At 41.4% G+C, this 27,324-nt stretch overlaps 1 protein-coding gene across 1 annotated transcript; it reads left to right on the top strand.

The window, feature by feature from the left end:
• Positions 1–25,832, top strand: LOC308117745 (rap guanine nucleotide exchange factor 4-like). The gene is made up of 30 exons (XM_080476828.1): positions 1–174; positions 3,775–3,917; positions 4,282–4,370; positions 5,356–5,502; positions 11,891–11,963; positions 12,540–12,595; positions 14,737–14,843; positions 15,028–15,149; positions 16,567–16,750; positions 16,924–17,008; positions 17,550–17,610; positions 18,262–18,338; positions 18,855–19,001; positions 19,791–19,885; positions 19,999–20,084; positions 20,662–20,740; positions 21,290–21,440; positions 21,528–21,616; positions 21,707–21,734; positions 21,837–21,912; positions 22,368–22,514; positions 22,656–22,753; positions 22,895–23,020; positions 23,288–23,466; positions 23,586–23,676; positions 23,785–23,835; positions 23,952–24,039; positions 24,259–24,323; positions 24,406–24,460; positions 24,552–25,832. Exons 1-30 carry the CDS (start codon positions 107–109, stop codon positions 24,677–24,679), a joined length of 2,991 nt encoding a protein of 996 aa, XP_080332954.1. The 5' UTR covers positions 1–106; the 3' UTR covers positions 24,680–25,832.
• Positions 25,833–27,324: the final 1,492 nt, after the last annotated feature.

Raw genomic sequence — 27,324 nt, 5'->3', positions numbered from 1 at the left:
GCAGCCGGAGCGCACTATCATTAACGACCACCGACAACCGGAAAGCCTCCTCCGGTAGCACCGACAGACACCACGGAGGAGGAGAAGAGGAGCTGCCGGGGGAAAGATGGTCGCGGTGCAGACGTCCCCTAACCTGGCTCCCTCTGCGGAGTGGATCTGCTGTCTGGATAAAAGGTGGGTGAAGAGAAACCACGCCGTGCCAATGCACATGATGCAGCCCCTCCTCACCACGATGACCACGTCGGTTTTGATTTATTTATTTATTTTTTATCCAGTTTCATTCATTCATCCGCGTCAACGTGATTAAAAAGATCGCTGCTGCGTGTGCATGTGTGAGTGTGCAGAATAAAAATAACCTGTTCCTGCATAACAGAGCCGCCTGAGATATCCTCACTATCTGGTCATTGTAAATGCTGCAGTGCATAACAATACACACCCTAGTGGGTTTAAAAAAAAAAAAAAAAAAAAAAAAAAAAAAATCTATGTTGTTTGTCGGTCAGAAAGGCGTTGGTGGCTTCGAGGTTCACTGCATGGGCAGAGGAGACGCACATGGTTTATGTCTGACGGCTTAACTCACACAACCATACATTTTTAAAATACAACCGCGGTGCCTGTGTTAGTGTTTTACTCCAAATAGACGTCAGTGGCAGGTCATTATTTATTTTTTTTATTTTTGTATAATTCTATATATGTGCTGCTGGCCTGGCTGCATTTGTCTCATCTGACTACAAAAAGCTGAATACAATCCCATTCATTCTCCAGTGAAAACTCCCATCCTTAAGCATATTGTGCAAAAGCATAGTATCCAAAGGATGGGTCTTTAACTGAATGAACATGCTATGCATGAATTGCAGTGGATCATACTTCAAACTGTGATTTATATATTAATATAATGTATGCACCCCACAGCTCACACACCCACACATACTGTACACACACACCTCTGTGACACATCCTCATGTTACCATTGGCAACCTGAAGCTACCATCTTGTCTCCTCATCTTCACCTGGAATAAGACAGGATGCATGGACTAAATACACTTAAATCTGTCATCAACGTAGGCCAACGTGTGCAGATCAGTATATTAACTGTGCAGGATAATTAGTGAGGAAATGAAAGCAATTTCTACAGCCAGTTAAGGGGAAATGTAATTAACACTATTAAATAACTTTGCATTACACAAGAGTTTGCAAACATCAAATCAATCAATGGAATCCTTGCCCTCATCCTGCCTGAACTGCTAAACTTGGACATTTTCTTGCTCCAAAATTTGAAGAGAATGTGTTTGATGTGACTTGTGTACACTTAAATTCGACCAATATGCACCAGCATGTGGGTGTCAATAAAGAGTGAACAGACTGGACAGCATCTTACTGTGAAGCACTCAGTGCTCTTAAGCTATCCACCTCTTATTCAATCAATATCCAGCAGTGTGCGCGTGCTTGTGCATGTGTGTGTGTGTTTGGGAGCGCTGAACTGCAGTGACTGTTGATGTGAGCAAGTGAAGAGACAGAGGTGGGGACAGAATGAAAGCCAAATAAGGTTGAGATGTGGCTGTGTCTATTACTGTATATAATACATCTGTCCAAAGGAATCCATAGCTAGTGATAGGATCTGATATGTTTGATTGTGTTTACTGGAGCGAGTCAAAGATGGGCCAGTCGACGCATATAGAGGACTTGTCATCTTTAGGTTTTATGCATAGGAATACACTTCACACTTGAGCAAGTCTAAGTAGGAACAAAACTTCATTTGTTTTGAGTTCACCTCTTCAATAAGTAAAATCAATGAGTGGAATTATAAATAAAATGAGCTCTGTGCATTCTGATAAATATTCGTTGTTTATAACAAGATCGCAGGATGTTGTGATGGGTGTCAAATTTGTGTCATACACACAATTCAAGAATCTCTCTCACAGTGAATTATTAATCTGCCAACTCAGGAGGCTGTTTGTTTAGTGGTTGTCTGACATTTTGATTGGCTGCCACAGATTAACTTATGATTTATTTGTCTGATAACAGGGAATTCTTCCAGATGGATGTTTCCTAAGACAATCTGAAAAACCCTCTGGTATCTGTCGATTTTCTCTTCCGTGTGTCATGCTGGTAGATTTGTAAATCCCGTGTGTGTTTGTTGTGTGTGTGTGTGTGTGTGTGTGTGTGTGTGTGTGTGTGTGTGTGTGTGTGTGTGTGTGTGTGTGTGTGTGTGTTCCTTGCCATATATTTGTGGCTGAAAGCTGAGATCTTTGCTGACATGAGCAGTGGAGGGAAAAGGCTGAGGAAGGAGAAGTCAAGGCAGAGCATAAAGAGAGATCAGAAGGGAGCGTGATACAAGGTGAACAACTCTCAGGTCACATTCGTCTCAGACCAACGTGGGACGCAGATTCCTCTGGACATGCAGCGAGCGAGCAAACACAGGGCTGTTAAAACAGGGAAGAGTCGGGATTTAACCAGAGGGATTATGACTGACAGATCCTAACAGTTTTGCTGCAAACCAATAGGTGAAGGGTGATGTCGGTATTACCCATTAAACCCAGTAGAGTCAACCTCCTTGTCTCTTTAGATCGAAGTGTGTGGGAGTCCACCTGTCTGAACCATTAACCCAGGCTCCTCGGGGATATGCCGCTCTGTTGAAAACCCAAAGGCCAGTATGCACGCAGTAGGTGGGTGATGGAAGGATGAGTCAGAGACAAAAAAGCGGAAGGAAAAGAGAAATTGCTGTGAGCTCGTGGCAGATGTGGTGGGACTGAAAGATGTGTTGTGCGATGTAGCCCTTGAGCTGCAGCCTGTGTTTATTACTAACTATTGTCCCAAGCCCAGACACAATCCACTGCTTTGGGACACAACTATATCTTTGTTTAATCCTGTGTGTACATGTGCATGCGAGTAAAAGGGGAGTCATTGCTGCCTTTGAGCTTGGAAAGTAGAAATAATATAGATAATGAGACCGTGGATAGGGGGCACTATGTGAGTTGTGGGATTTAATGGATAGAGCAAATCCATGCCAGTAATGGAGAGGAGAAAATGGATATCGTAAAGAAAAAAAGTCAGTCTTCAAGAAAAAGAGGCAAATCTTGAGAGGGAAAGATGGAGATGAAAGAACTGTTGATAGGAGGACAAAGAGGCGAGAGCTTGAAGCGAAGGGAAGAGGAAGGAGCTGAAGGAGGAGAGGGGAAGGAAGGAACCCCGGTGCATTAGCTATTCTGTATGAACACACATACACGTGCAAGGATGAGTCACAGCAAAGAGAAAATAAGTGAATGAATGACGCTAACTGCAGTGTGTCTGTCTCTGAGGCGTTTCAGCTCTGTAGTTTTTTTTTTCCCGCTCGCGCAGAGCAGAGTGTTTAAGCTCCAGATCAAACTTCTGTGTGTTCTCCTGTCTGTGCATTTGTGTAAATGTCCAAGAATGACTTGGTTTGTGTGTGTGCTCAGATTTAAGCGTATTAGAACGAGCTTTAGGACAAATGAGATCTTACATCAGTGCCCGGTGGGGGGGCCTGAGCCAAAAGAAGCCGAGCCTGCAGCCCTCCACTATTATTGCTAAAACAGGACAATGGAGCCAGCATGCTTATACACACTCTCTCAAATGAATCAGCTGCACCACATCAGTTCTTTGACGTTACTGTTGATTTTAATCGATTTCCTTCCCTTCATGCAGAGAGAAACTTTTGAAACGGATAAATAATGTAAATGTTTAAGTCTTGCAGGAAATGTTTTATGCGAACCATTTACACACATTCCTGTTTAATGCTAAGTCGTTCTCTTTACCCAGGCCTTCGGAGCGCTCTGGAGAGGATGTGGACATTATTCTGACCAGGCTGAGGGAGGTGAAAGCTTTCCAGAGGTTTCCGCCTCCGCTCTTACTGCAGATCTGTGCCTGTGCCTTCTACGAATGCCTGGAAAAAGGCATCACACGTATGGACACACACACACACACACACACACACACACACACACACACACACACACACACACACACACACACACACACACACACACACACACACACACACACACACACACACACACACACACACACTGACTGATTTAAAAGCAATAGGCATCTTCCTATTGCTTTTTTCTGCTGTAGAATTTACAAAGTGTCTTATTCTGGTTTCTTTTGACACATTAAATGTAACGTAGACAACTTCAGAGCAGACAAAACTTCTGCTCCCCGTCTGGCACCCAGTACGGGGACTTGGACCCCCTGCTTTGATGTGCCCCGTAACTCCTGACTGGAAAGTTAGTTATTCTGTTTAATGCATTTTCCTGTATGCAGTGTTTCGACAGGGAGACATAGGCACCAGCTGGTATGCTGTCCTTTCTGGCTCCCTGGATGTCAAAGTGTCAGAAACCGCCAACCACCTGGTAAGAGTCCAGTCATGAAGTCAGACGTGGGCTGCATTCATATTCTTCAGTGTAGATCGAGTTGCGCATTTGTGTTTTTGTTTGTGTATCATTCAACCCACTGGATTATTAAATTGAGATTTAAATCAGAATTTCTCCCACCCTGGTTGACATTTTTCCTTTTCCGACCTTGTGGTATTTCTCTTGTAAACCCCTCTGTCCGTGTTTGACGTCGTATGTTAAAAAGCTGACGACTTTCCCCGATGCTGACATTGTTCTAGTATGTTAGCTCATGTCTCGCTATTTAAATATCCCAGAGCAAAGCTGCCATGGCACAGAAAACAGGTCCACTGAGAATAATATTTTCCAGCTACACTTCATCCCTCTTAAGTGAGTGTGGAAAGGGGGTTATAGTATACGTATAGGGGAGAAGAATGACGTGGGAGAAGAGGGAGGGAGGATTTGTCTCTAGTGAAAGACAGAGATAAGAAGCTCCTCTATTGTGAAACGTCCTTTTCATGTATGTAGCCCTAAAGTGCCATTGGTGGCCTAGTTTCTGTGGCTATATTTGAAATGTCACATTGGGGCAGAGGAAAAGGTTTCCATAATGTGTGTGTGTGTGTGTGTGTGTGTGTGTGTGTGTGTGTGTGTGTGTGTGTGTGTGTGTGTGTGTGTGTGTGTGTGTGTGTGTGTGTGTGTGTGTGTGTTCTCCCTCTAGTCTGTCCAATTATGCCCAGTACCAGGGAATTTTTCTCTTTTCACAAGACCACACTCACCAGTACATCACTTTTGAATACATTAGCATTAATTATCACATATTATTCTGTCTGCTCTCAATGTCTGTCAAAGGTCAGAGGGGAAATCCTCAACATGTTCGCCGCAGCCTCTGCTTTATAAACTGATGGTTTAGAGTTCAATGAACTGTGAGGACACACGGACGTTATCGCTGACCATCACTCATCTGCCATAGAACTGCTTTCAAGGAATAAACCATGTCTGTCTGCAGGATGCAGTCGCTATCTGCACGCTGGGGATCGGCACGGCCTTCGGAGAGTCCATCTTGGACAACACACCGCGACATGCCACCATTGTCAGCAGAGAGACCAGCGAGCTGCTGCGAATCGAACAGAGGGAGTTCAAGACCCTATGGGAGGTGAGATTGCTTTATGAAAACACAAAAACGCATGTAATATGAGCTGGCACCTGATGATTCAGCATGAACTCTGTAGTGTCGCTTCTCCTCTGTGACTACAACCCTCTGTTGTAATTGTAATTTTAACCACAAGAGGGCTGTCCTTTTTTGCCTTTTGTTCCTCCTACCAGATACACACCTCAGGTGATTCAACAGAAAACTATTTCCAGTGCATGTATTAGAAAGACATCGCGGTGTGTATGTTAATGATATCTGCTGTTATTTCAGAGCAGACTGTGAAGGGCAACATATATCATGAGGTTTGTACAGGCAGTGAGACATAACATCTGAATAGGGGCAATCTCATAGAGACGATCATAGATGTCATTGTTTGCTTAACTTCTAAAATTAAGAAGAAGAAAAGATCTAATGAAACTTTATTAGTATACCACTTTTGATACAGTTTTCTAGCACAAACTGCTTTACATGCTTAAAAAGACATTAGAAATAAAACCAAAAAATTTATTGCCCCTTGAGCCCGCTTTAAAAACACCAACAGTCTCTGCGGCCCTGAGGCCCTCCAACAAGCCGTTCCACAAATGTGGGCTGTAGTGACAGAACGAAGCCTCACCTTAGGTCCTGGTCCTGACACGAGGAACCCTTATTGGGCCGGCGCCAGAGGACATCAGGGACCGCAAGGGCTCATATTGTAAAAGCAATTCAGAAAGATAAGAAGGGCCAAGACCATTAAGACATTTAAAAACACAAATATAATTGTTAATATCAATCCTGAAATGCAAGGGGAGCCAATGCAGTGATTTTAAAACGGGTGTAAACATGTGCTCCCATCTTCTGGTCTTCGTCAGCACTCTGAGGAGCTGAAGGCTGCTGGTACTTTTCTTGGGAAGGCCAGAAAGCATGGCATTACAGTAATATAAACTGGAGATAAAAGCATGTATCAGCACCTCCGTGCTGGCCAGAGAGAGAACCGGAGGACTCTGGATATGTTCTTCAAGTGATAAAATCACGTTTTTGTTATATTCTTAATATGGGGAATGCAATCCAGCTCAGAGTCAAAGAGAACGCCCAGGTTTTTTAACACAGTGCAAGATTTTCCAATCCTGCAATGATGGTAAACGCTTCTTTCTCTGGCATTCAACTAAAACCTTAGTTTTGTTCTTGTTGAGTTGGAAGAAGTTGTCTGCCGTCCATGATTTTAAATCTAAAATGCAGTTAAAAAGGGCGTTTAATGGCCCTGTGTCAATCAGGAGACATAGCAATGTACAGCTGCGTATCATCAGCATAGCTGTGAAAGCTGATACCATGTCTAGTGATGACATCCCCAAGCAGAAACATATAAAGATTAAAATGTATTGGACCTAAAATGGATCCTTGGGGAACTCCACAGTTAATTTTATGGTTTTTGGAGGAGCAAGTATCCATACTTACAAAAAATTGATGAAATAGGAGGCGAACCAGTTAAGAACAGTGCCGGAGAGTCCTACCCGGATTCGAAGTCTATTTAACAAGATGTAGTGATCCACTGCATCAAAGGCCGCGGTAAGATCCAGTAGCACCAGAACAGAAAGTTTCTGAGCGTTCGTTTTAAAAGCAGCAGGGGAAACACCCATATGTACAGAGTAACAGGTCGCAACAGGTCATTTTTAACGCATCTGAACTGTTGCTTTTGAAGACAAGCTCTTATAGCATCAATTCTATTTCTGAAATGGTCTGCAAAGTCCTCACATAAAGTGTCCATTAAAATCCTGGAGGACTTATTAAGATCAGTATTAATTAAAAGGCCAATGGTGGATAAAAGAACTGGAGGGGGTTATGGTCTGAGATCAGTTTTGAAGTGGGAGGTTCTTGATTGTTTGATTTTATGATTGTAGATTTTGAGTTGTTCACAGAGGATTTGATAATGAATAGTTAATTTAGTTTTAGATTGCCTCTTCAATCTTCAAGTTTCCCCGCTACTCCACGGAGGCAGAGGTTTGTTTTTTATGGGGGTTTTTTCTTAGTGGAGCCACTGAATCAAGGCTTGATGTCAATTTACTGTTGAAATTATTTACAATAAAATCACAGGAAGCAGATAAAATTTCAGGAGGAGGCCACTGTAAAAATTTTTGTAAAATTTGCAGCCACTTCAGAAGTAAGACAGCGTTTTCTCACCGTTCTCACCGGGGCCTCCCGTTGATTAAAACTAGTGACGTTAACAGAGATGGTCGGACACAGCCAGGTCAACAACAGAGGACACACCAGTGGTCAAGGCCATAGGAGATGACCAAGTCGAGTGTAAATCAATATGTAAATTAAAATCACCAGTTATCAAAATGTTATTGTATTTGACGTGAACGATAGATAACAACTCTGAAAATTCACTGATAAAATGTGACGTATAAAATGTGAGGGCTGCTAAAAACAAAGGCGGCGAAACTACCCAAAGAAATGTCCTTTTTTAAAAAGAGAGTAATTGAGGCAGTGCCGGCACCGTTTTTCTGTCCCCTAACTGAAAATAGAAAGTTAACATTTTGTGGGGGAAGCCTCTGTGAGAAGAGTTGGAACATCAGTGCCAAGCCAAGTTTCAATTAAAAACAGGCAGTCGAGTTTGTTTCCTTAAACACAACTTTCCGATTGTTTATGATAAAAGTCTTGCTGGCAAGAGCTTGAATGCGATGATCTGCGTAGGTTTGTGTTTTGTGATGTTGTTTATGTTATTGTTGGATCCCGTGTTGTGCCGGATTGTGGTGATGACTGGAATTGCAGAGATCGGGATCGTGGGCGTATTGTTGTGAGAAGTGGACAGTTGATGGAGATAAGAGCAATAGGGGGAGCTCTTGCACGTGCACCAGGAGCGACCAGTCGGTCAACCACAAAAAAACATTTTCAGCATGTTTCTTCATCACTGTTATTGAACATCTTGACATTTATTTGTGCATTTTAATCAAAATTCAGCCAACGAATATAACATCCTTGTCAGGCGAGCTATGCTCACACACCAGAACCGGCTGTTATTGGTGTCAATCAGAATATTTTAAACAGTTGTGAAATGGCCCAGTACTGTTATGTTGAAAATAATAATTGAACAAATAACTAATAACTAATAACTAATAGATAGACACGTCCATATTGAGTCTTCTGTGGGAACTGTTGTATGAATTATAGTTATTGAAAGAAACTGTATTTACAGATTGCAATATGATTTTATGTGTCAGGGACCATTTCACATTGTTCATGTTAGACAGTCATCACACCAAAAGTTCTGCAAACTAATCTCCGATAAATTACAGCGCATTTCTGTTACGTATTGTCAAAAACAAAATCTGTTCTGACTGGTCAGTCTAATACTTCAAACACACATTTTCTAAACATGGTTCTATCAGTGATGTGATACGCCGTTTTAATGCAGGAATATTTCTGATTCAGACCCTAAAATATCAACTTTAGTAGAGGCATGGCGTTACACTGAATAATTCCTGTTCTATATTTGGAAATCACAGATACAGTCAACCACTGTTTTCCACGCTATAAAAAATTACAGTGAATAGAAATCTTTGTAGAAGTAACATCAACATGACATCTTTAGGACACTTGCGTCTGCCTGGTGATCTGTCGTTGTGGCGACTGCCTCCTTGTTGATGTTACTGCCTCCAATTCAGCCAGTCCCACTCAAAGAGGAAGTCCTGTCCGAGCAGTGGATCCGTTCACTGGCGTCAGTATCGTTCATGCAGTTTATTTGGTGTGGTTAATGCTTTTTCTTCACTTGACATTATTACAGAATAACTGTATTCTCTTGTTCATGTTGTTAAAAGTGTTCATTCCGATGCGACAATATTTAGCATTTAAAGAAATCGAGAGCTACGACATAAGACACTGAAAAGCACTGGCCTACAAATACGTGACGCAAACTTCTTACTGATTGGTTAGTGCTTCTGTGGGCCTTTGAGCGAAGAAAACCCCCCCAACACTCCCTGAACATAGCATAGTGGTTGCCCACTGTTACTTTTGGAAAGGTTAAATACAGAAAACAAGTCTTACTGCTGTGTACATGACAAATGAAGGAAGGTCTTCTCTCTATAAGTCACCTACGAATATGGAGAGACAGTCAAACAGACCCACATGGATACCGAAGGGCATTTAAAGCCATATCGGGCACTCATTAAAGTACTTGTATATTTCAATCTCTCAGTGTAATTTAAAGATATTTCAAGACTTCTAAACTTGAAAGTGTTCATAAACAAACACGTGTGGTATTCATAGCAAATATGAACTTACCAAACTACAAACATTTCACCATTTCGAGCATAAAAATTCCCAAAATGTCTTAAATTTCTCACCAAAATTGTATTAACCGTACTGTTAATCAATTATTTGTAAAAAAAAAAAAGAAAAAAAAAAAAAGAAGGAATATTTAGGGATTCCAAAGAGAATTGAGAGTGTGTAAAGTATGATGTAGGATGTGATTGTCATACATTTCCAATTATTAATTTGGAATAAACAGAAAAAAAGGCCAAACTTACCGAGTAGAAACTTACCTGGAGAGAACAAATACATGCATAGGGAGAACATGCAAACCATGTATTCATCATATTGCTGCATAATTAATAGGCTTACTTGGTAAAAGCAATGGGTGCACAGATATTCATTTTAATGAACGGAGATTTCACTATTATGTGCCACGGGGATGTATGGGAGATTAGGATAGACTAAGAATTGATTACAGCATGTGCACTGTGTTATTATTGAGCTTGTAGTGTGTTTGTTTGTTAGTTAACTAAGTGCACTCTGTCTCCCTCCCATCCGTCTATATTCAGACTGTAAACACAAAGCGGAAAGCATGGCCTGAGGCTCAAGTCTTATCCTGCTGCTCGGAGTGAGAAAGGGTCTCTGTGTTTCATATGTGTGTCAGCAGACTGATTTGTGAGCGTGTGTCTGTGTGTGGCGACGACGAGAAAGCTACAGGATGAATGCACTCGTGTGTTTGAAGACAAGATGAAAGAAATGTTTAATGCCAATAGAAAACTGAGAAGAATGAGCAGGATGCGAATGTAAAGCAGCTTCTGGCACCTATATAGAAGCACATAGTATATGTGTTGGATGATTTGCTGGCCTCATCTGTGGTGGCCTGGTATTGTGAGTCTTTCTTACTTTATTTCTCTGTCCCTATTTACTCTTCTGTCTCTTTTCACCTGCTCTACAATTCTCACTTCCTCTCTCTTCTGTTGGTTGTGTTTCTTTTGCCAGCCTCTTTCTCGCCTCCTTCCCCACTACTCCTGTCTTCCCCTCGTCCATTGCTCCCTCCCCTTCTTCCCCCACTGGAGTAGCTTTAGCAGTACAGGGACTCGGATCACCGTGGTAACCTGTGATAGAAAGTGGTTTGGTACTTGGCTCGGTTGAGGCGAGAGAGGGCGAGTGAGAGACGGAGACGGACACTGGGGGGACTGTGTGTGTGTGGACAAGAGAGAGAGAGAGAGAGAGAGAGAGAGAGAGCGAGAGAGAGAGAGAAGGCAAAAAGAAAAGGAAGAGAGCAGCTTGTTTTGTGCAGGATGCTATCCGCTGGCGTGTGTGAGTTGTAAAGGAGCAGAGGGCAGCTCTCAGAGGTTTTTGGTTCCTCCAGCGTCAGGAAGCTGAGTGTGTTACCTCAGGTGAGTCTGACTCCTCCACTGTCATCTTGTGTATTCTCCAGAGTCCATGTGGGCTGGACACTGTGACTCTGTGAGGTTTGCCCGTGTTTATTTCTATTGTATTTTCACAAAATGAAACCGGAATCTCCCTGGAACGGGCTTTGTAGTTTGTCTTTAATATTGTGTTGTTGATTATTTGTCTGGTTGCTTGTGTGAGAGGTGGAAACAGTGATAGGCGTTTGTGTCTTTAGGTCAAACAGATGCTCTCTCTGTTTCCCTGTCAGTTACTCTGTGTGTGTGTGTGTGTGTGTGTGTGTGTGTGTGTGTGTGTGTGTGTGTGTGTGTGTGTGTGTGTGTGTGTGTGTGTGTGTGTGTGTGTGTGTGTCTTCAGAGTGCACGGGTTGCTTAATAATGACCCTACGAAGGAGCTGTGGCACATTCAAGCTTAATATTGTTCTCAGTGTTTTTTTTTTTTACACAAACGCCGTCCAATTTTTCCGACAGCTTCTGGACACTCGTGGGAAGGTACTGCTGATGTGTTTGCGTGCGTGTTTCTATCATTAAATGTTAGTCGTTCTGCATGTCAATGATCTTGGTTGTACAAAGGGCTTTGTTTTGAGGAACACTTACAGTGTTTGTGTGCAAAAACTGAGTGTGCGCGCCAGAGGAAACAGCTGAGGGTTTTTGATGATTTAATGATGACAGTGATTTATAAATAATATATCATGACAGGAGAGGTGTAAATGTTTTCAGGACTGATGGCTGCTGTCATATTCGCCTTGCAGAAGTATCGTCAGAGCCTGGCTGGACTGTTGGCCCCTCCTTATGGAGCTATGGAAAGTGGATCCAACAATGACAGTGAGTAAACGCACAAATACACAAAGAATGGAAAAAGTCGCAGCATTTGCTGATGGAGTTATTCAGGCAGCTACTATTGTTGTACAAAAACCTACTTTATGATGTGCAATAGAAGCAACTATCAATACCCACATAAGAAGTTTTCTGTATAGCTATCGATTTTTCATATGCATAAACAAAATGTGCATTTCATATTCTACATTTGTAATGTTGATGCATACTTTTTTATATTCTGGTAGTATTGTACCTACATTCACCCACTTTTCTCTAGGCTGCTTGAGCTGCTGTGACATTTAAATTTCCCCAGTGTCAGATCAATAAAGTTTATCTTAGCTTATCTTAGTTTAGTTTAAATCTGAAGCATAAGGGCACAAATAACTTATATTTAAGGGGCACACAAAAATGATTATTCCTCTAGTAGTATTTATTAAGTACAGTATTTGTTCATGTTTTGACCTGCAAGCTACATGGATTGTTTTTAATTTTTTTTAATTTTTTTTGTTGTCGCATGTGAAGATACTTGACTGCTCTTTAAAATTCAAACGACCCACCCTGATGACAGTTGTTCCTCCTTAGGACTCACAGACAAAGACAACATGAACTCAGACTCTGCAAACAAAGCTCACAACAAGGTAAAGGCCGCCTGCAGGTTAAAGTTTGGGCCTATATTGTCCGAATCGTATTTTTTGTTTGATGTTTTCAAACATGCCTCCTTTGTTTGAAACTGAAACACACGAACACGACTCGATTATGTCATACCCCGGACTGGTTTACTATGTTCTTGTGCCGCATTCTTTCATGTCTGTGAATGAACCTGAATGCCTAAATGGATATGAAGGTGTGTGCCTCTTCAGAGCCGAGGCCAGCGATGACTCACAGCTGTGATGCTCTGTAGTTATGCTAATGCTGGCTAATGCATGCACACAGAAGAAAGATCCCATCTGCCCAATTAACACGGCTTCCTTTGTTGTTTGCAACAGCAGCTGTGTCCATGTACACATCTGTCTTTTCCCCCAGATGCAGGTGTGGTCTCGAAGTGACATGTCTGCCCGTGTGCACCATGTGTTCTAGTGTGGTCTCACTCATTTGAATGCTGGGTTTGTGATGCATTCGGTCGTACGAGCTTTAACAACATCATGCCATGGACACAGCTTTACTTTACATCTCAAAGCGAATTGAATCGGGTCAACTGGACTTGGACCAAGGAGCTCCAGCGGGTCAGGGCTAATCTGAGACCAATGAAGTCCAGCTGACCTGATTCACGTTGCTTTAAGACGTCTCCGACCAGGACGAATAAGAATATGCATCGACATATGCCTTCAATTTGAATTTTTATTTTGATCTATATGTTTATTACAAATACAAATTCAGTAAGAAGACAACAGAGTATTTCCAGTATGTCTTCACACTGGAAAAAAAAGAAATGTGAAAATATTCTGGATGTATTGCTATCATTTTAAGTTTAGAATCATTTCCAGGAAATGACGAAAAAAAATCTATTATGGCCAACCTGAAATGTCTTTCAATCCAAATCTGCCACGAAACCTGTCGTTTCACTAAACAGAATCCCTACAGCCTTTAGCATGTACGTTTTTACAAACTCATCCTCACAGTCAGGTCTTACCACCAACAATAAAATAGCTCATTTTCTAAGCAGCATCACTGATATTGCAATATTGTGATGCCCTTTACTCTCACTGAAACAGTGCAACCCTCAGTGGATAAATTACAAACGGCTGTGACTTTTGTTGAAAAATCTAAGTTTTTCCTTGTTATTTTACACTTTACAAGGTCATCCTGCAACCTGGAATGAACTCTCTGTTTGATCCCTGCACTACATGATCCTACACCAGACTAGCTTCAGATGCTTTTAGTTAGTTTTTTTATTCCCCCAAAAGCACAGCAAAGATGTTTAGTTGTACTCAGCCATTACGCTCCACTGGAACAGCCTCCCAGAGGAATCTAGCTACTGTAGATATGTTTAAAAGGAAACCCAAAACTCCTTTTACTTTCTATTTTATGAATTTGTGGCTTCGTGGTTTGAAGACAGGAGTCCTGTTTAAAGGACAGAAGGCTTAGCTGGAGGTGGATTTTCACTGAGAGTGACCCAGATGGAAGTGATTATGAACAAGTCAGAGGGACGGCTATGGTTGAGTAGTTTGGTTACAAAGCTGCAGATTTCAGTCTGAGACTGGGAATGTGCTGAGCAGAGACAGTGGACACTATAGACAGAGGATGTAGAAGATGGAGGCGCCTGGTAAGAAGAGAAGATTCATGATTCAGAGATGGAAGAGTTGGTGTAACAGTAGAGGAGACAGATGATCCACTGCTTTAGTCTTTTTTCTGATTTATTTCTTATTCTGTTTTGTTTTCTTCTTTCTGACTTTCTTACTGGTTTTGTTATATTATGCTCCTTTAACATTTTACTCTTTCACCACGGTTACCTAAACACATACATTTTATCTTTGTGTGTGCGTGTGATTGTGTTACATGTACAATACATTGTTTATTCTCTTTTTTTAAATTGATTTTATAGTTTTATTTACAGTATTACTATATATATTTGAGGTGTGTCTGCATAGCTTTCATATAAATATGCAGACCTGTTTGTCATTACTTGAATGTACTTTTTGTGTTTTTGTTTTATAACATATATTGAAAATGAGTAGGTTGAAGATGGAATTTCTTAGTCAAAGTTATTCATTTTTTTAATTTAATTTAACTTTGATTATTGCATTGAGGTTTCCCAGTGTGATATTTCTGTGCTTTGTAGATTCCCTCAGAGAAGCTGCAGAGAGCCGGGAAGGTCCTCCGCAATGCAATCCTGTCCAGAGCCCCTCACATGATTCGAGACAGGAAATACCACCTCAAAACATACAGGTAAGGTAGACTGTTTATTCCTTACTCACAGCTGTGTGTATTTGTGCAAATTTATGAGCATTCAAAGCCCCTGAGGAAATTATCTGTGGACTTAGTGATGATGCTAAAAAAATACCAAAGCCCACTGGGGCTGCATTAATTTGCATTTAATATCTAACAAACGTGTGCACACGTGTTGTTGCAGACAGTGCTGTGTAGGCACAGAGCTGGTGGACTGGTTGGTGCTGCAGAGTGCCTGTGTACTCACCCGCTCCCATGCTGTGGGGATGTGGCAGGCACTGCTAGAAGAAGGAGTGCTAAATCACGGTGAGTAAAACTTGATCTTTACATTATTGAGTTTAGTTGCATTATGTTTCTGTGCTTCAACAAGAAAATTCATTATAGATGCAGAAATAAAGTTGTAAGGCTCGGGGTTTTTAAACATGCGGCCGGCGGGCTTATGCCGGCCCCTAAAAAGATCTTGAAAAGTATAAAACTACCCAATGAAACAAGTAAACAAGACATGAATAAAACTGTGATTGTCAATCAAACAACTGCTGTTCCTAATTGTCCCACTAAGAGGAGCACAAGGACATAATGTAACACAGAAAGTGAACAGCAGATGGCAGCAGTGACGGTTGGCTATCTTACTGTTGGAAAAACTAGTATTAGCATCAAAACCATGCAGGTGAGTTTATCTATTTATCTATTAAATTTAGGTTTTCCGAAAGATTTGGTTAAATGTAAACATTCTCAGGATGTGCTTTTTGTTGTTTTACCACTAAAATAAATAGAAAATAGTCACAATATCATCAATCAAAAAATCAAAAAATCATGCACGGATGGACCTGAAGTGGGTTTTTTGAAACTTTGAAGACCTCATGTGATGTTGTCATGCCCTCATGCCTTCACATTAAGAACTGTTCACTGATATATCACCACTGTCAAAATAAAACATCTGATATAATCTTGTGTTTATAAAGATCTGCATTTTCTTTTCTTATTACCATCCATTAGAAATGCGGCAATTTAAATCTTTTTAATGGCTTGATAACAACATTGTCAAGCATCTGACAAGAACTTGTATAAATTTGAACCTATTCATCATGAATTTGCCGCATTTGACAAGGTAAAATTCAGTTCAGATCAAAGAAAGATGCGGAATTGGGGAATTTACTGACTTACACTTTGTTTCGTATGTAACTGTACTGTTCAAAAATTCTTATTAAAAACACCCTGAAGCATAATTTGTAGTCTAAACTTTGTTTATATGTGGGTGGTTGGTCTCAGACTCAAAACAAAGAGCTTGTCTTTTTGCTTAGTTATGGGAGTCCCAAAGTGTGAAATGAATGACAGATTTTGATGCATTTTCATCTCTTTCTTAAAGTTATCTGTTCCTATTATCAGTCAGATGTTTGTTTTTCTTATTACATTAAGTGGAGAACATAGATATGTGCTTCAATCTATGTTGTTGCGTACATCTGAAACTAAAAAAGGACAACATAACATGAACATGTTTACACATACATACAGTATATGCATATAGAAACACGGATGTAAATATACATATCCATGTATACAAAATATACACATTCATCCACTTGTACACACTGTATAATGTAAGATTTCTATAAGTTCAGCCGGTGTAAAGCAGGTGTCTGATATAATGCTCTAACAAATGACAACAGCATGTGTGTGTTTAGCTGCGTGTGCTTTTGACCATGTGTGTTTTTCTGCTGTTCAGTGGATCAGGAGCTGGGTTTTCAGGACAAGTACCTGTTCTACCGCTTTCTTGACGACGAGGAGGAGGACACGCCGTTACCGAGCGAGGAGGAGAAGAGGGAGAGCGAGGAGGAGCTGCCTGAGACCATCCTCTTTCTTGCTCAGATTGGCCCTGATGCACTGCTGCGAATGATCCTCAGAAAATCGTGAATAAAAAAAAAATCAATAATCCACACACGGCTGAAGTGACACTTAATCACTTGTATCACTTTGCATTTAGACTCTGATGTGACTTCAAATCTACTTTTAGTATAGAGCATTGCTTATGTTGTTTATGCTCATGGTGATTTCATTCTGACTAACCTCTGTGTGTCTCCAGGCCTGGTCAGAGGACGGGGGATGACCTCGAGATCATCTATGATGAGCTGCTTCACATTAAGGCCTTAGCTCACCTCTCTAACACTGTGAGTCAGCCGATGTTCGTCTCCTTTAAAGTGACAGTGCAGGTCACCTAGACGTTTGTCATTAAGCCAGAAGCACTTGTTAAAGTCTCCCTAAGACAAGTAATGAAAGTTGTTTGTGTTGGAGAGGTCTATACCATCTCCAAAATGGCTATTGTTGCTCCTGGTTTTTCCTCCTTTACATGTGCAGTAATTACATGCAGCTGCATTTGTACCTATTGCTGACAAAAGTGCCGAAAATAGCCACAACCTTACAAGTTTCAGGTTGTTTTAAATTCTTTGCATTAAGTTTTAGTGCTGCTAATCTGAGCACAAATGGTACAATGTAAAAATGCTAACTCTAAAAAATCTCTAAATATAACCTTTAGGCACAAAATGATGTCAGATAATGTAAATATACAGTTCATTATAAGAAATAGTGTTATTTTTAAAGTTACCTACCAAAGCCCCGATCTCTGCAGCTTTATGTGCTGATGTGTTTTGTGCAGTGTAGCTGAATTCATAAGGGGCTGAGTTTGGAAACTGTACATTTTGTTTTTTGCAGGTGAAGAGGGAACTGGCAAGCGTTTTGATTTTCGAGTCACATGCAAAAGCTGGAACTGTCTGTGAGTATTCATATGTTGTAAGTTGCTTGGATTGTAGAGTGTTCAATAGAGTCCAGTAGGTAAAGATAATATGTGTCCTTCCATCAGATAGAGGAAACACAGATCGTTGTTGATTTTGAGTTTTGTCTTTTTGGTGCATAATTATATCTGATGTGTTAAACTGCAGCTGCTGTAACTCAAAGGCACTGGGGGATCTAACTCATAGAGCAAAATTGCAGTCTTGTCAGTGACTGTTAACATCTGCCAAATTAACACCATTAAAAGTGAAGCAAACGATCCGTCAGCCGCTCCTCCACATGAACAGGCCAATCAGAGAATTGCGGCAGACAACATGAAACCAAAACGTTTGCAGGCACGTTCTGAAGTGAGGATGAGGGCCTGAATTTCTAGATACTTATGTTCACTGATTTGTGATGGACACTGGAGACAATGACGGCCTTGGGGAGTACAAGCCACACTGGATCTAAAAATAACCGTCTCATGTCTTTGTGTGTTGATTTGATGTGTTACGATTCTATGAAATCACAGCTCCTTCTTTGACTCTTCGCCTTCGGGGTGTCACGCCTCAGTTTGATAATCCTCCATTAAATTGAACGCTGGTGTCAGTCATGACTGCAGGGCTAATGTGTGTTTGTTTTTCTTATCTTTCAGTGTTCAACCAAGGAGAGGAGGGCACATCTTGGTACATTATCCAGAAGGGTTCTGTTAACGTGGTTATCTATGGCAAGGTGTGTGATTGTGCTGCCATGCATTCATCCTTCCACCTACACATTTCAGTTTTATTGTTCTAGTTTTCTGCTTCATTTGATGATATTTCATGTGTGTGTAAAGGATTGGTGTGGGTAGTGTAACGTGTGTGTTTGGAGCAGACCAGCAGTTTGTGCCCTGTGGGACTGGGAAACACCAGCAGTGGAGTTTGGCAGTCTCAGCTCAGTTCATCATGACTCACCACAATGATTAAAAGGCTTAAGGGCTTATACACATGGACATATTCACACCACGCAGCTGCTGTACAGGGACACACACACTGCACGCACGCACACACATTGACCACATGTACTGATGCACACCAGATGTACACGGCAGGCACACACATGATTCATCGCCATCCTGAACGTTGTTTTTTCTTCTTTCTCACTTTTCTCAAGGCTTTCGATGACTTACTGTGTTTTGGTCCGAACTTGTTTGCTTGTTGACACGTGTGTGTCTACATGTGCACTGATGCGTGTGTGCATGTGTCTCAGGGTGTGGTGTGCACGCTTCACGAGGGCGATGACTTTGGAAAGCTGGCCTTGGTTACAGATTCACCTCGCGCCGCCTCCATCGTCCTACGAGAGGACAACTGTCACTTCCTTCGCGTGGATAAGGAAGACTTCAACAGGATACTCAGGGTGGGCTGACGACGGTGTCTGTTGTCTGTTTTCAAATGCATTCAGCCACAGAAGATTTTTGTATTGTGTTTAAATCAGGACACTGCCTAAAAAAATGCTGTTCAAGAAGGTTCTGATAAACATTAACACTCACACTGCCATGCAACTGCATAAAAGTTCCAAAGTCTGCAGTAGAAAACATCATTATGTTTCCCGTCAGCCCCAAATAAATAAAAGCTGATCAATTTCAAGAAACTGTATGATGAATCAGATCCTTCCCAATTTCAGGTGCAGTGTTGCACTAATTGCGCATTAAGATTTCCTGAATTCGGAATTCCTGAATGATCTCTTGGTGGATGACCAGCATTCTTAGGAGACAGATTTTCTATGGTCTTTGATAAGGGTCTCAGCCACTTTAATAGAGCTCATTATCTTGCAGAGTCAGTAGAACTGTAGTGTGGCTGTCAATCTGACACCAATTCCTGGGAGGTATCTAAACCTGTCTTCTAATTTTAATCTATGTTCTTTTCTTAAATATATGATTAACATGTTTATATAGGGCTTTACATCATATGTATCTAGAGAACTATGATTTAAAAAGCTGCTCTTTTAGTTATCATAATCTCAGATTGGATAAACCAGTGACCTTGAAATCTGGTGGTTTGTAGCTTGTGCTCTAATTTTGATCACTACATGGGGGGTCTGATGCTGCCGGACTGTGATGTTTGTCTCCCTCTTCTGACAGACGAGATGTATTGCACTTAAAAAGTTTTGTGGTTGCCGATTGTTTTTCCCCGTTTTTGGTTTTAGGATGTGGAAGCCAACACGGTGCGTTTGAAAGAGCATGATCAACCTGTGCTGGTGTTAGAAAAGAGTCCTCGAGCCACGACCCTAGGAAGCATCAAGTATGTGTTTGTTTATCTTGGGCACATTTATTACCAATATCTTCATATACTTACACAGAAACGTGCACATGCGGTATCGGTGTGTTTTGATTGCCACACTTTATGTATTGCAGATACACTGTGATATCAGGAACACCAGAGAAGATTCTCGAGCATTTCCTGGAAACTATGAGAATGGACATACACCACAGTGAACCAGGTAAAATCTCATATACAGTACGTTAAATAACAACCCTCAAAGCCACTATTACCTTCATTTAAAAAAATAAATCTATTTCTGGATATGATCACATGTTATTACAGGGTGCAAATGATTTTCCTCTTTGCCTTTCTATTATAGAAATATTTAAACATGATGACATGCAGTGACATTTGTGAAGAAATACTTAATTTAGCATTTTTCACGTGAAAACGTTACTGGTGCTGGAGCTGATGTGAGCTGACCATAGGAGAACACAGGGGACAGTCCGGGTTGTTAGTTCATCACAGAACAACACACTTTTTGGACTGTGGAAAAAAAAACAATGAACTAGGAGAAAACCCACTCACACAGAGGAAGAACTCCAGACAGACTCAAACTGGGGACTTTCTAGCTGTGAGGCAAGAGTGCAAACCACCACACCAGAGATAATTCACATATTTTGAATGTCCTGAAATGAAAAGAAAGAAAAATGAATGTATACATGTTTTAGTTAAAGTTTTGATTCTTGTGCCCCTCAGAATTTTCTGTGCACTCACTGACTCCTGGCTGTCTGTCTGTTTTCCCTCCCTGTTAGACCCAGCCGTGGATGATTTTGTCCTCATGCACTGTGTCTTCATGCCCAACAGCCAGCTGTGCCCTCTTCTCATGGCACAATATCCTTTTTTTTTTTTTTACTTGGTTCCCCCTCCTGCTCTTTGCTTTCGTGGAAACCATTTCCTTCCAATAATCTGATATTACAAAACATATGTTTAAAACCTTTGTTTCTGTTTTGTTGTTATGTTTGGTTATATAACCCCACTGCAGACTGATTGCCACATGCTATGGCTGTGTTACTGACGTCAACTCAGACTGCAAAGCTAAACAGTTCTGCTTGCGGAAGCAGCTCAAGCAGCAGTTGACCATCCCGCTGTAATGAGCAGCTCTGTGTCGTGTTCACATCTCAGTAACAAGTTGTAATCGCAAGTACTCACAGATGCATGAGTGTCTTCTCATTATATTAGCTATTGTGGTGTAAGTGTGGCAGAGTCTCCTGCTTAGCGCAGCACAGCTATTTACTTTTTTGGCTGATCATGACAATGCTTGCCACTGTCTCCCAAATACAGATGGCACAAAGATAAAGATGAGCATCAGGCCAACAGTCGACAGATTGCGTCATGAACATGAAATATGTGTCTGTATTTTCCTTTACCCCTCTTTTGCACCTATCATGCGGCATCTCCACCGGGCTCTGAACAGGAGAGGTTGGAGTACGCACTCAACAGCAAAAGGCGGGCCCTCATTCTGGCCCTGCGGTGGGCAAACACACACACATACCTGCTGCAGGAGGAGCCTGCCGCGATCTCCTTCCTGGAGGTGAACAGAAATGCATTGGAATGAATTAAATCAACTCGCATTGTTTCTCTGCACAGTCTGACTGCGTTCTACTGACTGTCTCTTCAGGAACTCTACGGAAGTTTATCCAATGATTCCCGGATCCTGAGAGCTTTGAAGGACTTGGTTCCTGACCTGGAGAAGGTGGTCAAATTACAGTACGTTTACCAGTTTTCACACTGTAAAACCTTTATAGTGTTTCTTCATATAAAAGCCACATTTCATGAATGCTTATTGATATTTTGCAGTTCAGAAGAGGCAAAGTCCATGAAAAAGGTAAAACATAGTGACGTTCATGCTGACATTTCATGATGCTTAATGTGTACAATACAAATATTAGCTGCATAGTGATGGGGATGCTGTCACGTTTTCCAACAGAAGACTCTAATACGACAGTTCAGCAATGGGGAGGAGAGGTTGCAGAAGAAACAGCCCATCAAAAATCAAGATGACAGTAAGTTGTGTCTCTCTTTTTTTTTCTTTCATATTTGAAAAATGGCCGTGTGACTATTAAATATGATAATCGGTTTCACTTATACGCAACGTTCTTGCTGCTTCAGCATTATTGAATTGCTTTTACACAATTGACCAATTCACATGCGCATGGTGACAGCCGCCATGCAAGGTGCCACCACTGTGAGAATTGTGGTGTTTAGTACCGGGCAAAGGGCATTTATAGTGTATGGGATGCATAGCGTGGGATGGAACTTGAATTGAAGCAATATTGAGACTGGAAAACAAACATCAGGACATGGTTGTAAAATTGCTACAGGACAGGCTCATCTAGACAAAACCAGTAACTGATTTAAAAATCTACACAGATCACAATCTGCAGTTTTGTGTCAACATCTCTCATATTCATATGCCCTATATAGCTTTCTTTTAAATAATCGTTGCTTGTTTTCGCAGTCTTGTTGAAGGTTTACTGCAGTGATCGCACCTACAATACAATCAGGATCGCTGTGGTGGCGACGGGAAAAGAGGTGACCGGTGCTCTGACTGACAAACTTGGTAGTGGCGACGAGCTCCTGCTGGTTCACCTCAACTCTGCTGGAGGTAAGAAAACAAAATATAAAAGGGAAAGCAATGATATTCATATGTCATATTCAGTGGTCATTTTGTTGTGTTTCTTTGAAATGATACTGCCTATGTCCCTGCATGGGGGTGTTTCAATCACTGGCCCTGTTTTTGTCGCAGAAAAACTAATCATGAAACCCAATGATGTGTCGGCGTTTTCAACTTTGAGCATCAATGGACGGTTATTTGCTTGTCCTCGAGATCAGCTGAGCAGCCTGGTGAGACACTTGCATTTCATGTGTGCACTTAATTTGAGTTCACATGAACTGTGGAAATCTTTTGTTTTCATCATGAAGCTGGTACTCTTGTTTAGTTTGTGCACATGTTTTCTAGAAAAAAAAATTTTTCTGTGTGCTTAGACTCCCCTTCCAGACCAGGAAGGCCCGTCTGCAGGCTCCATGTCAACTTTTGAACTGATGAGCTCAAAGGATCTGGCCTATCAAATGACCATGTTTGACTGGGAGCTCTTCAGCTGTGTACATGAGGTATTTTGTTCCTCCGTGTCAGGTTTTGCTACTGGAAGGGACCGCAGCATGACTTTCATAATAGTGTCAGCTTTGGTACATTTTAATGTCTCAGTTAAAAGTTGAAAACTCTTCAAAAGTCCTGCTTAGCAATGTTAATGCTATACAAGTGAAATGTATTATTACTACAAAAGCTCTGCAGGGTTGGTGCTTGACCGACGCGGTGTTGCAGGTTGCGTTCAGTGGACCACCTTCAAATACGCTTGTTTTCTTTGCGTCCTCCCGCAGCACGAGCTGCTCTACCACACGTTCGGCCGGCAGAGCTTCCGACGCACCACGGCTAATCTGGACTTGTTCCTGAGGAGGTTCAACCAGGTTCAGCTGTGGGTGGTCACCGAAGTCTGCCTCTGTGCACAGCTCAGCAAGCGAGTCCAGCTCCTCAAGAAGTTCATCAAGATAGCTGCGCAGTGAGTAGGGCCGGCTGCCGAAAGTGACACGCCTCGCCATATGAGGAGGTTTTTCAGATTACAACGCAAACCAAGCCTTAATCCTGTCCACTTTGGTGGACTTAAACGTTTGTCCGCAGCTGTCGAGAATTCAAGAATTTGAACTCCTTCTTTGCCATCATCATGGGGATGAGCAACCCTGCAGTCAGTAGACTGAGTCAGACATGGGAGGTACGGCCCACCATAAAAATAGTCAATCCCGAGACAGATTCAGCTTTTCTTGTTCTCTTGTTACTAAAATGCATCAATCATGTCTGTCGGCTGTGTGTTTTCTGGCAGAAACTCCCCACCAAGTTCAAGAAGTTTTATGCCGAGTTTGAGAACATGATGGTGAGTCTCAGTTTCACTTACACGTTGGTAAAGCCAACCGAATGGAGTTAAAAATCGTTTTTGTGAAATACATGTAAATATATAAAAACAATTTCCATTATCTTTCTTTGGAATAGGACCCATCAAGAAACCACCGGTCCTACCGGCTCACTGTCACCAAACTGGAACCACCGATCATCCCCTTCATGCCACTCCTCCTCAAAGGTACAGTTCAATGTGAAGTCACAGCTTGCATCATTAAAGATAGACTATTTATTTTACGGGGAAAGTTATGTGTTGTTATGGTCAGCATTATAGACTGACATAGTTCAGTCCTCTCTGTGTGGAGTTCACTTCTTTTCTGTGTTTTCTACAGTTACTCCAGCTTATTAGGTAATTGGAATAAAAGTGATGGGTAATATCTTCATTTATTCTTTTTTACAGATATGACATTTACACATGAAGGCAACAAGACATTCATTGATAACATGGTGAATTTTGAGAAAATGGTAAGTTTGAGTGCTGAGAGGAAGCCCCAATGTGATTTTTTTTTTATCCTGGTTTTATCTTGGTTTATTCTTGTTCCAACAGCGTATCATTGCAAACACCATTCGACAAGTGAGGCACTGCAGAAGCCAACCATTCAGTAAGTATGCTTGAGTGTACTTTCGTCCTTTTCCGCTGCTGGCTGTAAAAACAGCCGCGTTTGATCGAACGTTTTTTTTTTTTCGTGTTAGATCCTGATATATGCCAACCAAACAAGAACCAGGCGGAGGTGCGGGGTTACGTTAGGAATCTGTGTGTGATCGACAACCAGAGGGCGCTGACGCAGCTCTCCTACAGGCTGGAGCCGCGGCGGACATAAGCGCAGAAACCTCCACCGCCATCGCCTTCTCTGTGACGTTAGCACACACACACACACACACACGCACACACACACACACACACACACACACACACACACACACACACACACACACACACACACACACACACACACACACACACACACACACACACGCACACACACGCACACCTTGTAGCAGATCTCAACAGTCAGTGACTTTAACCCTCTTACGGACTCCTATGGATGAAGGACTTATACTGTGCCGTTAAAGCCTCTTTTTCCTGGACATCGTTCAGCCGCTCTCATGTCGTCGTGTCTCAGCTGCCAAACTGAGGGATTTATATTGTGCTAGTTATTATTACTGTTTGGGACCTGCTGGATAGAACTGTAATGTATAGAACTTGAATCATTATCGTGCATGACTGAACTTCATAGGCTGTGTGTTCTATACAGTGGATTTCTATCCTGTCCTGTAATGTTGTGCTACCCCAGAAGAGCCTCTAGTTTACAACAACTGACTGTACCTGCCCGTAGAGCAAACCTTGGTCATGATGATCTTCCCCATACACACAGCAACCTGCAAACTGTAGTATCTAGACTCTTTATTGTGGAAAATACAGATGAATATAAAGTCTGAGAGTGCACATTTACTTCATAGTCGAAATAAATATATCAAAGTATTTGAAAATCTTAAGGATTTGATTATCTGTAGTCAGACACTATAATACTACTTAACAGAGTATTAGCTGGATTAAAGGCCTAATGGTATTATTACATGCAGTGTTCAACTTGGTCGCTGTAGTATTATCTTTTGTTTTGCATCAGAGTGCAACAAACAATATAAACCATTCTTAAGAAGTTCAAACTGCACTTCACTAATTTGGACTGACTGTAGATATAGAGTCTAAATGCAACTTATACTCCAAGGGAAAAGCTTGTCATCTTTATCAGTTGGGTTCAGTCCGTGTACTTTTATTTTTGTATACGTGGGTGTAGATTCTGAGCGTGTTTTTGACAATTGTCATTGATTTTCCTTTGATCTCAGGAGGTTTTTGCTGTGATGGTGTGTGTTGAGAACTGCCGTGAGGCTGGCTTTTTCCCCAGAGCAGCCTGTAACTGTATTGTATGTGTAGTTTGCCTTGTAAATAAAAAAAAAGCTTATTTAACAGTGCCATCGCTTTGATGACATTCTTCAGACTGAGCTTTTGCTTCACGTGCAGTGTAAAGGTGATATTGCTGGTCTGCTAAGCGAAACATTTTACCTTCTACGTTTCTTTAATTTTAATCATCTGGTTGCACATACAAAAACAATTATAAAGATCAATCGTATGAAAATTAAGGGGGTTTACTGCTGTTTTTTTTTTATTAATTACAGTGACCTCAAACAGACAAGCCAAAAGTGTCTTCATAGAGAGAATCTTACATCTTTTTAAGAGTTTTATGGCTATTGTAAGTTCCCTAACGCAGTTAAAAGAGGAAGTAATTTTTAATCTGCGACCTTGCCACAACAGAAATGTGTATGATCACTTGTATAACTACAAATTATGAATTCAAAAACTTTTCGTAGCCGCCATAGGCTCATCTAAGAAGGGAATTAATGTCAAACTACAACCTCACCGCATAAGGAGATGTAACTAAATCCTCTGTACTGACCGGTTTTTATATGTAGCTGTCAAGTTTGTTTTGCATCTTAGAAATGGACACTTTAGTTCAGATCTTACAAACTGATAAAAACAGAATGTAGAAAACATGTCGTATAAACCTAACTGGCAGGAAGAATGCTGAATGCTGATGTTATAGCAGAAATAAATAGCCTTTTGCCTTAATGTCTTGCTACATTGAAATGCAATAGAAAAATAAAAACAGCAATGTTAATTCCAGTTGTACTACTTACGACTATGTACTGTGATTCACATTTACAAACATATGAGTGAAAAGCCTGTTCTGTTCTGTGGCATCAGACTTTTCAGCTCCAAAGTTTATTGTAACAAGCTTTAACAGTCCACTTGATGGTTTTTTTATTAGGTAACTCTCCAGTCTGTTCGGCGGTGGTCCTCAAGCAGTAAATCTCCGGGGGAGCGTCTGTTTTACCCTGCACATTTGTACTTTGGGGTGTCATCATTCATTTCAGCTTTCAGGAGCTGCTTACAGACCCTGCCATGTTTTATTTATCCTGTGAATCACCCTGAAGTCTACATTTGTACTAGATTACTGTCAACAAGTGAGGAGTGTCCTATCTTCCCAAAGCTGATCTCACCTGTCCCTGCACCGTGATGGCACTGCAGCCGTCCTGCTTGATGATGTCAATGGGTCATTCCTGTCTGGCTGAGTAACATGCTGTCCCTGCCCGGCTCCTCTGGTGAGTGTGTGTGTTTTTAGTTGCAGAGTGTGTGCGAGATGGATTTCAGAGGCATCGTTGCTAACTGATTTACTATGTCAGACACACTATAGTCCAGAGCTGGACTGTATGTGTGTGTGTGTGTGTGTGTGTGTGTGTGTGTGTGTGTGTGTGTGTGTGTGTGTGTGTGTGTGTGTGTGTGTGTGTGTGTGTGGTGTGTGACAGGCTTTATATAGCTGCAGTTATCCAGGAAGAAGGAATGCCCTGGATGCCAGTGACCATATTTGAAGCTTGTGTCTGCTCCCGGCAGACTGCACACGCCGAC

This window comes from Lipophrys pholis, assembly GCF_963383615.2.
Source record: "Lipophrys pholis genome assembly, chromosome: 1".
Taxonomy (NCBI): Eukaryota; Metazoa; Chordata; class Actinopteri; order Blenniiformes; family Blenniidae; genus Lipophrys; species Lipophrys pholis.
This window is presented reverse-complemented; position numbering and strand designations above follow the sequence as displayed.